Consider the following 16237-nt stretch of genomic DNA (forward strand, 5'->3'; position numbering starts at 1 on the left):
TAGACTGAGAGTTAGCTACAAACTGCTCCGTTAGATTCCATTTCGTTACAGTTAGAATTCTAGCAGGCTTTTGGTGGTGGTTTGCTTGGTTTTTGAGACAGGGTCTCTCTACATAGCCCTGTCTGTTCCGGCACTCACTCTGTAGACCAGGCTGGCCTCTAACTCACAGAGATCCACCTGCCTCTGCTGGGACTATAAGTGTGTTTTACTACACCTGGCTTTTAAAAAGAGAACTAAATAAGTATGTGGGAATGCAAAGGACAAACAGTTACTAAAGCTATACTGAAAAAAAAAAAAATACCAAGTTGGAGGGCTCACAGTATCATGTTGACTGAAAGCCGTGGAAATCAAGACAGTGTAGAATCAATATAATCTTGATGTATGCAAGAATGAAAGAGTTGGGAGACCTATTTGTCCATCCATCCAAATGCAGTAGGGAAAGGATAGTGTTTTCAACAAGTGGAAATACATACAGAAAAAAAAAAGTATCATTTTTTATGTCTCATTGGACAGAAAAGTTAATATATTGATCACTGATGTGAACATAAAAGCAGATTATAAAGCTCCAGTAAAGCAATAGAATTGGCAAAGATTCTGGGAAATGACAAAAGTATTAGCTAGAAGAGAATAATAGTGACTATTTCTACTTTATCAAAATTTAAAACTTCTGTTCTTGCAAAATGCCATTAACAAAATGTTTTCTGGCTGCACATGGTAGCACATGCCTTTAATTCCAGCTCTTAGGAGTCAGAGGCGGCAGATCTCTCTGAGTTCGATGCCAGCCTGGTCTATAGAGTGAGTTCTGGGACAGCCAGGCAGGGCTACACGGAGAAACCTTGTCTCGATAAAACAAAATAAATAGGTAGCTAGATAGGTAGATAGACAGACAGACAGATAAATATTTTTTAAAACCAGAGATAGGGAGGAGAGGTTTGCAGAATCTGTCTTGGATGAAGGGATTGCTTCCAAAATCTGTTCAGAAAATTCTTATGACTCAGTGATAAGACAGCCTAGTTTTAAAAATGGGAAAAAGCTGAACTCCACAAGACAAGATAAATGAAAAGCACATGCAGACATGTTCATTGTTATTAGTAACTGGGGAGGGGAACAAATTAGTTTGTAGCATTAGCTGTTCTTTGTCACAATGAGATTTGCTGCTGTGATTTAACTACACTTAGTTAACTCTGATAGTTCGTGGGACCGTCTTCATTTAGGTTCCCTTGGAAGTAGTAAAATAATACTGCTGTTACTTTTTTAAAAGTAATTTTATTTTATGTTCATTTGTTTGTATGTATGTCTGTGTGAGGGTATCAGACGCCCCAGAACTGGAGTTACAGACAGTTGTGAGCTGCCATGTGGGTGCTGGGAATTGAACCCTGAGCCTCTAGGAGAACAGCCAGTGCTCTTAACTGCTGAACCATCTCTCCAGCCCGATTGCTGTTACTTTTAAATTTCATTTTCCAGTTAGCCATTACTACCACATAGGAATGGAGGATTTTGTGCAGCAATTTTGTATATTCAAAACATGAAAGTTTTGGCTACTACTGTCTACCCATTAGAATGGCCAGAATTAGAAGTCAGAATACCAAGTGTTGGTCAGTGAGGAGCAACTGAACTTGACATGCTGTAGCTGACATGATGACAGAGCGTGGAAAAAGACATTTTGGCAGCTGTCAGAAATCCAGGCACTCATTCACTATGTAGCCCACTCTAGTTAATTATTTGTGTTATTTTGAGACAGTCTTGCCATGTAATATCCCTGGTTCACTTAGTACTAGCTACATTGCCTGGGATACCAGGATAGCCTTGAATTCAAGATAGTCCTTCTGCCTCAGCCTCTCACATTCTGAATTTACAGGCATGTAGCACGTGTCTCTTTTTCGCTAGACACACACACACACACACACACACACACACACACACACACACACTTGTTTTTTTTTGAGACGGTTTTTTGTTTAACAGCCGTGGTTGTCCTGGAACTTGCTTTGTAGACCAGGCTGGCCTCGAACTTACAGAAATCCGCCTGCCTCTGCCTCCCAAGTGGTGGGATTAAAGGCGAGCGCTGCCACCACCACCACCCAGCTGCTGTTTATATTCTTAACAGCTAACATCTTCAAATTTGAAATAGCCCATGTGTCTACCAACAGATGAACCAGAAAATAAATTTTAATGTATTACATAGTAGAGTACCATTCAGCACTTAGAATGAGCTGATACTTGCAACCATATAGATGTATCTCAAAAAGAGAAATAAGATGTGAAAGAGTGTGTGTGTATATGTGTGTGTGTATGTACATACTCTTATTATATATATAAACATATATATACTTAGACATATATGTATACATCCATCCATACACACACACGCATTTCCACTTATAGGGAATCCTAGAACTGGAGAAAATAAGCTCCAGTGATGGAGAGTGCACTGTTGGTGGGAAGATGGATTGCAGAGGCCCGAAGGAACCGGGGGTAACCTTGTGTGGTAGTGATGGTTATGTGTATACATGTATTTGCCAAGATGAATTGTGCATTTAATGGGTACATTTTGTTCTGTGAATTACATCTCAGCAAAATATATTTGAAAAGAAAAAAGTTTGGTAACATGAAATTGTGGTGACTGCGACTGCCCTCTAAAATGGCACACTTACCCAAAGACTTGATAGCTTCCTATGATTGACATCAGATACCTACAGTATGACCCAGAATTTTCATTCTTAGATGATGCCCCAAGGGAAATAAAGCAGATGCCCACAGGAGTATTCATAGGGCTTGCTCATGGGAGACTGGAAGCAACTCAGCTGTCTATCATAGGAAAACAGATCAAGCATTGTGTGTGGTTACACAGCCACAGAGGATGGATGGATAGGAAAATAGCCTGAACAGAAGAGGCAGACAGACAGACATCAGGGCCCAACACTATGATTGCAGAACCATTACATGGTGATAGAAAGCAGAACTGAGTTTGTTTTTGTGCCTGAAGGCCAGGGCATCACTAGGAGGCACACAGGCAACTTCCAGGGTAATGGGAATGTCTTCATGTGTGTGTGAATGGCATAGGTGCATGAACTTGGAAAATCAAAGAAATGGGGCTCAGGAGCTGCATGTGACTGTATAGACTGCAAAACACACTTGAACCATTTTTAAGTGTATAACTGGCTACACTAAGAATATTCATGATGTTATGTAATCATCACTCTTTATCCCAGGGTCTTTTCGTCACACTAGAGTGAAACCCTGCCCCCTCTCCCCAGCCCCTGGCCACCTCTGTTCTATTTCAGGGTTACCGGTTTGCCAGTCCTTTGCAGTAGTCACACAGCATTCGTCTCTTCCTGTCTGGCTACTGCACTTAGCACAGTGCTTTCGTGCTTCTCCCACGCTGTGTGACATGTCAGAACTCCATTTCCTTCTATGGTGAGCAGCATCCTGCTGTAGGAACATAGTGTAGTTGTTATGCATTCACTTGTGTATGGTTTCTTAGGCTGTGAATAGCACCATTGTGAACATACCACACAAGTATCTGTTTGAATTCCTGTTTTCTTCCGAGAGTAGAACTGGTGACAGTTGCAGGCAGAGAGGACAACATGACAGGAGCAAATGGGAGAGAATGACTGATGTCCAGAGCAAACCAGAAATTTATGCACGGGAACTCCTGTTAAATATGCCGGAATACATACATTAATTTCCAGAGGAGATTTTCACTGTCACGTCTTCCAGTGATGATGCAGGGAACAGGCTCTAGTGTCTGAACAAGTCTTTGCTGCGTTCCATTCCAGCTCAGACCTGTTTTTGGCTCATGAGGGCACTGTGCAAGGAATCTCTGCTATAGTCTGCATCCAATATCTGACTTTTGAAAAGCACTAGTGTTAGGAGCAGTAAGCCACTGGTGTTGGTTTGTTTATTTGTTGTTTGGTCAACCTGGATCATCTGTTAGTTCTCACAGAGAGTGTTTTGAGGACTGAGAAATGATAGTATTTTTTTGAGTTTTTCCTTTCTAGTGAGTTAAATCAGAGGTGTCTCCATTTTTATTATTTTAATAAATTCTGGTTTTGTTTATTCATTTACTTAACTTTGTTTCTGCCCATCTCATTTCACTGCTGGTTTATAACCTGTAATCTGCTGGGGACTAATGAGTGGCTGTTTTACCTTTCTGTAAATGGAACAGACACAGTCATTAGAAATAAATTTACTTCTATCTGGTTAGTTTTGCACAGTTTTAGAAGCTTGTTTGCCAAGTTACTTAAGCTTTTAGCAGGATACTAGTTAGATTGTTTTGTCTTCAGGTAAAAATAGACTATGAGAACAGATTTTAAATAGTTGGAGTAATTACATTAAAGACTTTAAAAAAGTGTGTGTGTGTGTGTGTGTGTGTGTGTGTGTGTGTGTGTGTGTGTGCGCGCATGCCAAATGGGTGCAGGTGTTGAGGAAGCCAGAAGAGGGCGTTGGATCTCCTGGAACTGGAGTTAAGTTTTTGTGAGCTGTCTACCACAGTTAGGTGTCTGGAAGAGCAGGAAGAACTCTTAAACAATAAAGTCTTTCCAGCCCCTAGGGAATTAAGTCTTTGCAGAGGGTGATATGGGCTGTTGTTAAATAGCCATATAGCTTATGCCTTGGTTTCTTGTTTTGTTTTGTTTTTTTGTTTTTTGCCTATAAATGTGTACATCAAAAGAAAGTAGTAGTTGCTCTGCTTTCTAACATGCAGTATGTAATTGCATCTGTTTTCAGTTTTGAGTATTCACAACCTTTTAGTACTCGTTCCTACTGTACTGTAGGCATTTATGCTGCTGACATTTGTGAGCTATGTTTGTTTAGTCTGAAAGTACCGATGAGTTCTTTGTAAGCTCTAGACAGTAGTATCTGTTTCCTAGAAGTAGGCTATGAGACAAAGAGCGTTTTAGATAATTTTATAGTGCTGAAGAAAGAGCATTAACACTCACTGAATATTTCAACACTCTCAGCATTCCAGGAAGGTATGTATGACTGTATGTGTTTTCACGGTAGAAACTGAGGTTCAGAGAGCTTAATTAACGTGGCCAAAGCCACACAGAAAGCCTGTGTTGAGGTTGAATCTGACCTAAGCTAACCTCGTCCTTGGAGCTCTCCATCTTGTCTTGGTAGCAAGTGTCATATCCGTGGTTCCTTGAACTCAGGAGACACCCGAAGTCTGTCATGTCTGTTCAAGTTCATTATGCTGAAATACCTTTCTTGTGTCTTCTCATCTATGTAAATCCTGCACTTTCTTCAAGCCTGCCTCAGATTTCACTGCCTGAGAAGTGAAATCTGACCTTTTTCTGACCTTACTGACCTCAGGTAGAAAATATTTTTCCAATTCTGTAGGCGAAGTTTTCCTGTTCTGACCGCCTGATCCCAAATAATCACTCAGAGGCTTAATATAAATTATCAATGCTTGTCCAGTAGTTCAGGCTTATTATTAACTAGCTCTTATATTTTAAGTTAACCTATATTCCTTATTTATGCTCTGCCATGTGGTGGTACCTTTATTGGCATGGCAAGTTCATCTGCTCCCTCTGTGTCTTGCTGGTGACTCTTCTGACTCTGCCCTTCCTCATCCCATCATTCTCAGTTTGGCTCTCCTGTCTAACTTTATCCTGTTCAGCTATTGGGCAGTCGGCTTGTTTATTAAACCAATCACAGTGACATATATCCACACAGTGTTCAGAAGAATTATTCCTCAGCACAGTCCCAAGGTGGATAGTCTTGCTTTTGGTGGCTTTTCTTCCTTTACTCTTGTGCTTTCTCTCCCTCTGGACTCCTGCTGTCCTTTACCTTATTTTTAGTATTGAGTAGATCTGCAACTCCTTATGTTCAGAGTTCAGAAGTTCTCAGATCTTGGAAGTGTTAGAGGATGCAGATTCTGGCTGTGAACTGTGTGAGTATTTGCACTTCATGGAATAAACACAGACTTAGAGCCTGTGTTCAGCTTAGGTGAAGCTTTACTACCAGTATGTTAAAAAAAACATTTTCACTTTCAGGGCTGTTTGAAATTTAGGATAGTCAATATGTAATTACAGATAGAGATCGACTGTTGTTTTAGAAAACCTATCTAACAGTCACATGATACTTTGACTTGTGTGTGTGTGTGTGTGTGTGTGTGTGTGTATATATATATATATATATATATATATATATATATATATATATGAAACAAATTGGTCTTGATTACCTTAGAGATGATGTGAATGTGTGGGTATTGCCTGCCAGTTGATCCATCATTAACAGGTAGATGTGAGCATATCATATCTTTCAAAGCTTATTATAATTTGATTTTTTGGTCACTGGTGACCTTTTGTAGTTTTCTCCTAAATCCTTTAGACACAAACCCAGTTATCACCAAAGGTTTTTTTATTTTCTAGTTCCATTTTATTTGCTGTTACAGCCTGAGATCTGGAATCAGTCATTGTTTCAGCATGTCCTGGTGTCTTTGAGTGGACACAGTATTCTAAGACCTCGTTTCCTGTTAGAGATGTTCATTCCTAATGAATTGACTCTGAGACTTTTCACACAAACATACACACTCATGTCCTGTAATCAACCCTCTATACTTACTCAAACCAGGACAGTGGTAATAATATTGCTATAGTATTGTTACTAAGTTATAGGCCTATTTGCTGTTTGTTTGTTAAGATAATGAGATAGTGTAAGTCATGCTATTTTCCTTTCAAATTCAGGGTTCGGAGGGTGGTGTTGTTTGAGACAGGGTCTCACTATGTAGTCCTGGCTGTTTTGGAACTCACTGTGTAGACCAGACTGGTCTAGAACTCACAGAGATCCTCTTGCTTCTGCCTCTTGAGTGCTGGGATTAAAGGTGTGCGCCACAACACTTGGCAGGGTTAGGAGTGTTGTTTAACTTCTTTGGGATTGCATTCTGTTCCTCTTTACCCCCAGAGTACTCATTTAATTGTATCTCAAACAACATACACAACAATCTGGAAAAAAAAAGTAGTACCCGATGAATGTAATCACTGAGAAGTTACAATCCCCCCCCCCCATTCTTTCTCTACTACTGCCCTTCCCTTCTTTCCCATCTGTTTTTCAAGTTGTATTATATCTGCCTTGTCAAACTATCAGGAATTACAGGTCCACTTTCCCCTTTTAACTCTCAATTAGTGTTAATTCTAAAATAGCTGAGTGTTTAATATCCATCTCTATTTCCCATGCCCTTGCCTATCTATCTATCTATCTATCTATCTATCTATCTATCTATCTATCTATCTATCTATCGGTTTGTTTATTTATTTGGCATGGGGGTCCTTCTTTGTAGCCAACACTGGCCTGTGATTTACTATGTAGCCCAGGCTGGCCCAGGAGTCATGCTTCCTTAATTACAAATGTGAGTCACCACACCTGGTTGCTTTAGTAATTTTGATTGTCTAGAGGTGGTTTTCTGATAGGTTCTGTGGGAAAGTCCTAGGACACAGAATTCCTGGGGTCTCACAAGTTTGTCTGTGGCTATTACAATGGAAAGCTCTAGCCTGGGCAGTTGTTCCCAGACTCATTTTCTTTCTGAAAATGTCTTAAATCTGATGCTGCAGTTTGTTTTTGTTGGGGGAAAGTCAAATGGCCATTTAATTCTATTCCCATCGGCACTTTGCTCTTTCTGCCTCAGTTAGGCAATATTGGTTATTTTTCATTGCTGTGATAAAACACCATGACCAAAAGTGACTTAAGGAGGAAAGAGTTTATTTTGGTTTACAGTTCATGGCAGGGAGTCCATGGCAGGGAGTCCGCAATGGTGGCGGAGGTGGAGGCCTGGCAGCAGACAGCTAGCGCCCGACGCCGGGCAGTTTTTTCATCTTTCACTAAAAACACTAAGCAGAAAGCAAACTGGAAGGGAGGCCCGGATAGAAACATTCACAGCCTGCCTCCAGTGATGCAGTCTTCCATCAAGAGTCCACCCCTCGAAGGTTTCACAGCCTCCCCCAAACAGCACCCCCAGGTGAGGACCAAGTGTCCCAGTACAAGACTGATGGGAGCCGTCGCTCGTTCAGATCACCACAGTGGCTCCAGTTTTTGTCGTGTGTTGATGGCCATTCTGAGGGCATTCTCTTTCGATTTCCAATGTTTATTTCGGGAAAGCATCATGAATTAACTCCTTGTACATGCTCTTCTTTCTGCTTCCCTGGGACTCTTAAGGGACTGGGCTGTGCGCACATTGAAACTTCTCTCCTGTTTTCAGTGCTTACCACATCCTCTCGTGTCTCCTCCAGCTTGCTGTTTACTTCTGGTTTTGTGTCTTTTTCTTCTTTTGAGTTTTATCGTCTCATTTCTGAGTTTGTGTAGTGTGGAAGCAAGCTTATTTGACCAGCTGGTGACTGTTTTAAGGCAATTCTCATTCCCGTTCCGTGTCCTGTAGAAGAAGTGGGAAACATACCTTGTGAAACGGTGCTGTATCCTGACAGAAAGCAGTGGTGGAAGTGATGGAACCTGGGTAGTCCCGTGTTTAACTTTGCCTTAAAATATTCTGTTGTTAATCCTGTGGAGCAAGGTTTCAGAGAGGTGTGACAGAGTGGTTGAGAGACCAACCCAGGAGAAAGCTTCTGGGAGTTTAATTCAGCGGGAGGCAGAGGGGTAAGAAAGGGACAGCCTTTTAGAAGTGACAGATTTGGTAGCTGGGTAGAGAGAAGGGACTCCAGGATGACTGTTTGCTGTTTGGTAACCAAGGGCTTGAACTGCCCTGTCGTTATGTAGATTAGGAGATGATTGGTGCTGGGAGGTCGGGAGAGGGAAGAGAATGAGCTCTGTTTGGGGCATGTAGTCCATCTAGGTACCCGGGCTTAGCAGGGGCTCAGTCATGCAAATTGGGGCTTTGGAGAAAGGGTGGCATTGGAGAGGGTTGAGAGTAATTCATAGTCATGAGCCTGGAGGATGACATCATCCAGGGAGAGCGTAAGAAAGGAGAAAGTGGGTCAAGGAGAGAATTCTAACTTAGATAAGAAGGGAAACCAGCCTTGGGCATACTAATAAGAATGACTGGGAGCCCCTTCTCTTTTAATCTTGGTATGGTTGTTCATGCTAAAAGGCCCATGCAGGTGTTACTCATTTACAAACATGATTTGGAGTTCAAAGGTTAAACCATTCCCTCCTTGTTGCTCTGCTAGCAGGCAGCCATTGAGGAGGAAGCGGAGTCTGGGTGCCTTGAACCCCTGCTTCTCACTTCCTCCCTGGCCTCTTGCTGGGCAGGAGTTAGGGAAATAGTGCCCAAGTGCTGATGTGCTACCTGGGGTGAGAGCGAATGGAAGGTGTACGGTCCTGCCGAGATTAAGAAGGATAAGTCACGTCATCATCGGTTCTTCTGTTGGAATTGCTTTGCTGTGGAATGTAGATAGCATGGTTAGTTTATTGCACCGCTTCCCTAAGCAGTGCTTTTATTGACTAAGTAAATGCCAGCTCACAATTCCCCAGAAGAAGAAGACAGCAAAAAACGAAGTGATGCTAAATACAGACCGAGACTGCTGTGAGACAGGCTTTCCTGCGTGATGTAATAATATCCTAGCGTTTGGGAGGGTGATGCAGCTTGGCCAGCTGCTGACGCGGCTCAGACAGGAAAGGGAGGGGAAGGGCCTCTGTGCGCACTTGACTGCGGAGGGAGGGAGCGCTGCTTGCTGACAGAAGCTGAGTCAGAGGATGAAGAAGACTGCGCTATAGCAGACATGGCCCAGTTCAGGCTGCTGGACTGCATGATCAACCACAACTGGGGTCTGCTCTGCAATCTGTACTGTGCCTGGAGTGGCCAGGTGTGTCGGGTGGGTGCATGCTCTTGCTTTTTAATTTGAGGCTGCTGTGACTGTAGAGCAGAGTGGAAATGCTTAACGTGAGAACATCGCCTTGTTGCAGTCGTCTTTTCCTACTTTCTGCTGATTAATTAGGTTTTTGCACATGGCGTATGGTAAATCTGAGGATCTGAATTACTCTGAGAGACTTAGTTCACTCAAGTAGTACAGAGGATGCTGTTTGTAGAGCCTTGCGTGGTGGGGGAGGGGAAGTGGGCATGAATTACTTGACACAAAACTAATAAATATGCAAACAATGCAGGTGTAAAAGAAGGCAGACAGCACAGCCTTCCAAAGAGTTTAGGACTGTGTTAAGGTAGTGGGAGTCTGGAATGAGCTACCTTTTAGCAAGCTTTTTATTTGCAAAAAAATACGGTTCTATTTCTTTCACAGTGGTATTGAAAGAAGTTCCTTTCTGAACTTTCCGTGTTACGAGCCAGGCTTTTCTGAAAACTGTTGTTTTGCAGTAGAGAAAACTTGCTGTGCATATTTCTTAGAATAGCTCTCCGCTCTTGAGTGTTCTCTAAGAAGCAAACCGTTCGTTCTCTGTGCATCCCATCAATGCTCTTAGCAGGTAGAGTGCTTCAGTAAGCCGTAAATCATGTTGTACATGCTCAGCCTAATGGCTTTTAAAACACAGAAGACCCAGCCACACCCCAGGTATGTCTCAGTTCTTCCGCAGGCCGGACACAAGCTTCCTAGGTTGGGAGACTTGAAATTTGTTCCAAGCAGAACATTCGGGTCTCAGTTCTTTTCTATATGTCCTATTTTTCCAGGCCTGGAAAATAGTTCCATAGTTTAGCATGGATGCAATAGACCAATAAATCAGAAAAATTAGAGATAGAGGTCATTGAGTGTCTGTTTCTTCCAGGCTAAGATTGATCCCTCAATGCACTTTCTAGTACTCACCCTAATGCATTTACATTACCATAAAAATATGGGTTTTACATGGCTGCTAAGAGAATAAAAGAATACTGCAATTATCTTAACATTTAAAATTCATGATATCAGGAGCCTAGTGAAGCTGAAACTTGAGCTCTGTGCTTTATACTTGCTCCATCACTATTCGTAAGGAAACTTTCTTGTTCGAAGTCTGAAGCTTCTTGGTCATAGCTAACCCCAGAGGAGTGTTAAGTGTACCATAGGTGCCCCAGGATGAGGCGATGCAGCTGCTGATCCTGAGAAGTTGGTGTGTGCCCTGGCCCGACTGTTGCAGAGCTGCTGTTGCTGCCTTTCCTGTGGTTTCCATCTTGTTGGCCACTTAGCTAGTGGCATCTCTCAGAGAGTTTGCAGAATGTAGCATAAGGAAAATGGCACAGGACACCGTCTCGTGTGATTTTGATGCCATTACTTAAAAGTATTTTGTTTGGCCAGGCGGTGGTGGCGCACGCCTTTAATCCCAGCACTTGGGAGGCAGAGGCAGGCGGATCTCTGTGAGTTTGAGGCCAGCCTGATCTACAGAGCGAGATCCAGGAAAGGCACAAAGCTACACAGAGAAACCCTGTCTCGAAAAACCAGAAAAAAAGAAAAGTTTTTTGTTTGTTTGCTGGGTTTCTCTTTGTAGTCTTGGCTGTCTTGAAACTCACTCTGTAGGCCAGACTAGCCTTGAACTCAGATCGCCCACCCCTGCCTCTCCAGTGCTGAGATTAAAGGCGTGTGCCACCACTGCCTGGCTACTTACAAGTATTTAATAGAAGTCACAGATGTAGTACCTTTGAGGCCAGACTTACAATTGAAGTATGAATGGAGTAAAGAAAGAGCGAAGAGACTGGTCAGGTGTGATGGCACATACCTGTAATCGCAGCACTTGGATGCAGAGGCAAGAGGATCAGGAGTTCAAGGCCAGCCTGAGCTTGAAAGAGTGAAGAGACCTGCATGGAGGCAGGTATTAGAGACCACAGATGACAGAAGAGCAAGCTCTCGGAGACAGCTCCTCTGCCGGACCTGGGGGTGACAGATTCTGCCTGTGTGTGTGTGTGTGTGTGTGTGTGTGTGTGTGTGTAGTAACACACATAGCTGGTGCCGGCAGAGCTCAGAAGAGGGGGTTGTGTAGCAGGCTTTCTTGGGCTGCCAGCCCCCAAATCATGACACAGAGACTTATTATTAACTATGAATGCTTGGCCTTAGTTTAGGCTTGTCCCACTAGTGCTTATGACTTATTTTAACCTGTTTCTCTTCATTATGTTTTGCCTCAGGGCTTTTAACCTTTTTCATTCTGTATATTCTGCTTTCCTACTTCCTCCATGTCTGGCTGGCTGGCAGCTGCCTGGCTGGCAGGCTCTGGGCTTCTCTCCCTTTCCTCCTTGTTCTCTTCTTTTCTGAGCCTAGATTCCTCCTACAGATTCTTTCTGCCTGCCTGCCTTGCCTATTCCTCTACTGCTTAGCTATTGGCCATTCAGTTTTTTATTAGAACAATCAGGTGCCTTAGGCAGGCAAGGTGAAACAAATGTAACACAACTTTACATAGTTAAACAAATACAGCATAAGCAAATGCAACACGTCTTTACATAGTTAAAGTAACATTCTGCAACATAAACAAATGTAAAACATTCTTACATAGTTAAAGTAATATTCCACAACAGGGTTGGATCCCCTGGAACTGGAGTCATGGATGGTTGGGAGCCACTGTGTTGGTGCTGGGAACCGAGCCCAGGTCCTTTGCAAAAGCAGCAAGTGCTCTTAACTTCTAAGCCTCGTCTCTAGTCCCTCAAGATACTTTATTTTTAAAAGAAGCTAAATTTTCCGATTTGTATGTGAACTTGCCATATCTTTTAAACATTGATGACTTATTAAAAAATTACAGAACAGTAGGCTCTGAAGCAAATACCAATGGTAGGCAGATGTGGCTCTAGGCTTCCAGTGTGCAACTTGTGATTTATAGTAGACTTAGGGTCGTACTTGGTTCCCTTGATTCCATCATTGAAGCTAAGCTGTGCCCTAGAATGTTGCTGGATAAAAGCATGTGATATTGATAGGGAAGGTGTGCAGAGGATGAGGAAGAAAGGGAGTAAATGAAATGGTGGGTGAAAAAGGGAAACAAATTTGAGATGAAGAAATGATAAACTAGGAATCAGGAAATGCCATCATGGGCACAATGCTGGTCAGTGTGGCACACTGAGAATTCTGATCAAGGTCATGTTGGTTGCTGCATTTTTCACTGCTGTAGGGAGACAGGATAGTGGAGAAGGATGCCAAGTTTAGTGTCCCCGAATACCTAAGGCAGAGGTAATGATGGTTCTTGATGGCCATATGCTGCTAACTTTGTGCACCTCAAATAGTGTGGACATCAGGGATGACCGTGAAGATGAAAACTAGGGAGCGTGGTTCAGCATTTAACACAGTGCCTGGCACGTTATATTTGATGTGTGCTTACTGTTATTGTTCATGTATTCTAGTTTGAGACAGTGCTCATAGAGGCAATACCATATGAAATTGATATTGGAAATTAAAATTACATGTAAGTTGAATGATCATGTACAAAATGAGAGCTATAAGTTAAAATTGATTTACACATTTTAGTCATTCAGCTATCACTCCTACTAATATCTGGTTATTATATGACCAGTGTTTTCCAAGTGCTTTTGAGTGTTTTGAGTAGTTCATAGTTTTTACAAACTGGAGTCATATTGTGAACACCTCTCTCTCCACCCCTAGCCCCATTTTAAAGGCTTCATAAAAGAATTATTTTTTTTATGTATGTGTTTGTGTGTGTGTGTGTGTGTGTGTGTGTGTGTGTGTGTGTGTGTGCATGTTGAGTGCAGGTGTTCATGGAGGCCAGGAGAGGATGTGGGATTCTCCTGCAGCTGGAGTTAAAGGTGGTTGTGAGCAACCCTATGTAGATGCTGGGAACCAAATTTAGGTACTCAGCAAGCGCAACAGGGACTCTTAACTGCTGAGCCATCTAGTCCCCATGGCTTTGTTTTTAATAACTAATATTCTAGCTAGAAAATTATATATTTTAAATACATTTGTTGGGCATTTAAATTGCTTCTTTGTATGTTTTCAGGTGTGTCTGTATACAAGTGTGTGTGCATCTGTATGTGCATGTGTGCATGCACTTGGAGACCAGAGGACAACCTTAGGTGCCATTCCTTAGGTAGCATCTACTAGAATTGTTGTTTTTCTTTTTCTTTTTCTTTTTTTAGACAGGGCCTCTATGTGGCCCTGGCTGTTCTGGAACTGGCTGTGTAGACCACGCTGGCCTTGAACTCATAGAGATCCACCTACCTCTGCCTACAGAGTACTGGGATTAAAGGTGAACACCACCACTCCAGTCTCCTGGGCTTTTTAGTGATAGGGCCCGAGGTTCTCTGATTAGGCTAGGCTGACTATCTACTGAGCCCCAGGGATCTGCCTCTCGGCCTCTCCAGCGCTGGGATTTAAAGCCCAGGCTACCATGCCTGGCATTTTTGTGTGGGTTCTGGGGAATTGAACTCAGGCCCTTGTGCTTGTGTGGGTAGCACTTTGTTGACTAGCATTTCTCTAGTCCCCTCTGGTGGTTTTAATAACAATGACTCACGTGGGACTATAGGGTGTGGCACTGTTAGGAGGTGTGGCCTTGTTGGAGGAAGTGTGCCATTGGGGGTGGGCTTTGAGGTCTCAGAAGCTCAAGCCAGGCTGAGTGGCTCACTGTCTCTTCCTGCTGCTGTGGATCCAGATGTAGAGCTCTCACTACCTCTCCAGCACCCTGTCTGCCTGCATGCTGTCATCCCCCCGCCCCCCATGATGATACCGGACTAAACTTCTGAACTGTAAGCCAGCCCCAATGAAATGCTTTCCTTTACAAGGGTCGCTCTGGTCCTGGTGTCTCTTCACAGCAATGGGAACCCTGGCGAAGACCCCCTGCTTCTGTATCTTTGCTGTAATAAATTGCTGAGTATCCTTCAAGGCCAGGGCTGCAGCTCAGTTGACAGAGTGCTTGCTTAGCAGCAGGCAGAAGTCCTGGGTTAGATCGCCAGTGCAACTGGGTGTTGCAGCACATGCTTGCAATTTCAGCACTTGTGAGGTGGAGGCAAGAGCATCAGGAGGTCATAGTCACTTTACAGCTACCCCCCACCCCAGTACCAATACCAGTACCCTCCCTACCCCAAATCCAATATACTCCTCCAAGAAAACCAATAATCTCAGTTTTTCATGTTTTGTATTTCACTAACATAGAAGGTATTTAATTATTACTACTTTAACCAGCTAGGGGCTTCACAGGGACTTTCGGCAAAGATCCCGAAGGTTTTGTTTCCTAATGGACACAGTGCTGTAAATGGGCTGTACTCCTTACTTCCAGGACAGCCCTGTTCATAGCTTTGTGCGTATGCATCTGGAGTCTTCTGTCTGCTCATTCTGTTTGCTGCTCATTCCGTACAAATGGCCTTCTTAAGATGCGCAGGTGACATCCGCTGGGAGTGGCACTTGAAAAACACACTAGTGAGTGGGACAGATACAGGATGAACACAGGTAGGACTTGGAGATGAGGTCAGGCGACATGGGGATGGGAGAACAGAGGCTTCTTCGTCACTGTTGAGAGAGGTCCAAGCGGAGCCAGCTGTGTGTTGAACCACTGGTGTATAAGGACTGTTAGCCCAGGTCTCAGGACCAAAGCTCTCACACCCTCGGTCTCAGGAGGAGGAGGAAGCAGCACTGTTCCGCCATTAGCTCTGAGGTGAGCCCTGTCATAGGAAGCCTGTGCAATGATGATAAAGGCCACGAGGAATTTTAGTTCAGCGCTTTCAGAGTGATTAAAAGTAGGTGGCAGGCATTTCAGATATGGAACCTTGTTCAGTGCTTCTGATAACCCCACGGTGATGGTCTAACTGTCACATTCCTGTTTTTGCACAGGCAGAAACTAAAGTGGGAGGTTCAGTCCCCTGCCCAGGTTCCCACAGCCGCCATGATGCAAAGCAAGATGTTCTGACAGTCAGACTCAACAAGACAGGTTGGGCCGCCTGTTAAACTAATGTGGTGATTTCCAAGGATTCTCAATTCTAACAAAATAAGATATGGTTTACATACTGCTGTATGTTTGAGAAATGCCATTTTAATTGTGCTTTGTACCGTGGTTAATGGTTAAGTCATAGTTGGTGAGGTTACTTCTCCGAGTGGCCTTGGGTTCAGAGACTGACTGGGGAAGTTCTTAGAATGAACTTCACTTGGTGCATTAAAGAACACCGTGCTTGATTTTCCTGCGGTTTATGCAGGCACAAGCAAATGCAGCAGCCGTGGGCTCTGCTCACTTCATCAGCAAGAGGCCTGCGGATGTCTCTCTCCAAGTGCAGTATGTGTCTGTCTTATACTGTATTTTCTCTTAGAGAAAATTGGGCTCAACCACTCATCTGGCTTTAAGTTAGGAGCCATAAAGCCACATTCAGAATGTTTAAGAAGTAACGAGTTTAAAAACCGATGAACCGTTGGCGGAGTAGGAGAGAAGGTTTGGCCTAGGTCAGTAATCA

At 43.3% G+C, this 16237-nt stretch overlaps 1 protein-coding gene across 19 annotated transcripts in view; it reads left to right on the forward strand.

The window, feature by feature from the left end:
* Positions 1-16237, forward strand: part of Arhgap21 (Rho GTPase activating protein 21) — a 128467-nt gene that overhangs the window by 16114 nt on the left and 96116 nt on the right. For 4 of the 19 annotated variants that reach the window (XM_076572565.1, XM_076572568.1, XM_076572572.1 and 1 more), the window contains exon 1: positions 9601-9758. The exons of 8 other annotated variants lie outside the window; for them this stretch is intronic. In XM_076572565.1, the coding sequence (XP_076428680.1) occupies positions 9675-9758 (84 nt within the window). In that variant the 5' untranslated portion in view covers positions 9601-9674. Of the gene's footprint in view, positions 1-9600; positions 9768-16237 lie in introns of those variants that run through there. 7 more of the 19 variants (XM_076572562.1, XM_076572564.1, XM_042278028.2 and 4 more) reach the window with 6 other exon arrangements.

The sequence above is a fragment of the Peromyscus maniculatus genome, chromosome 5, assembly GCF_049852395.1.
Source record: "Peromyscus maniculatus bairdii isolate BWxNUB_F1_BW_parent chromosome 5, HU_Pman_BW_mat_3.1, whole genome shotgun sequence".
NCBI lineage: Eukaryota > Metazoa > Chordata > Mammalia > Rodentia > Cricetidae > Peromyscus > Peromyscus maniculatus.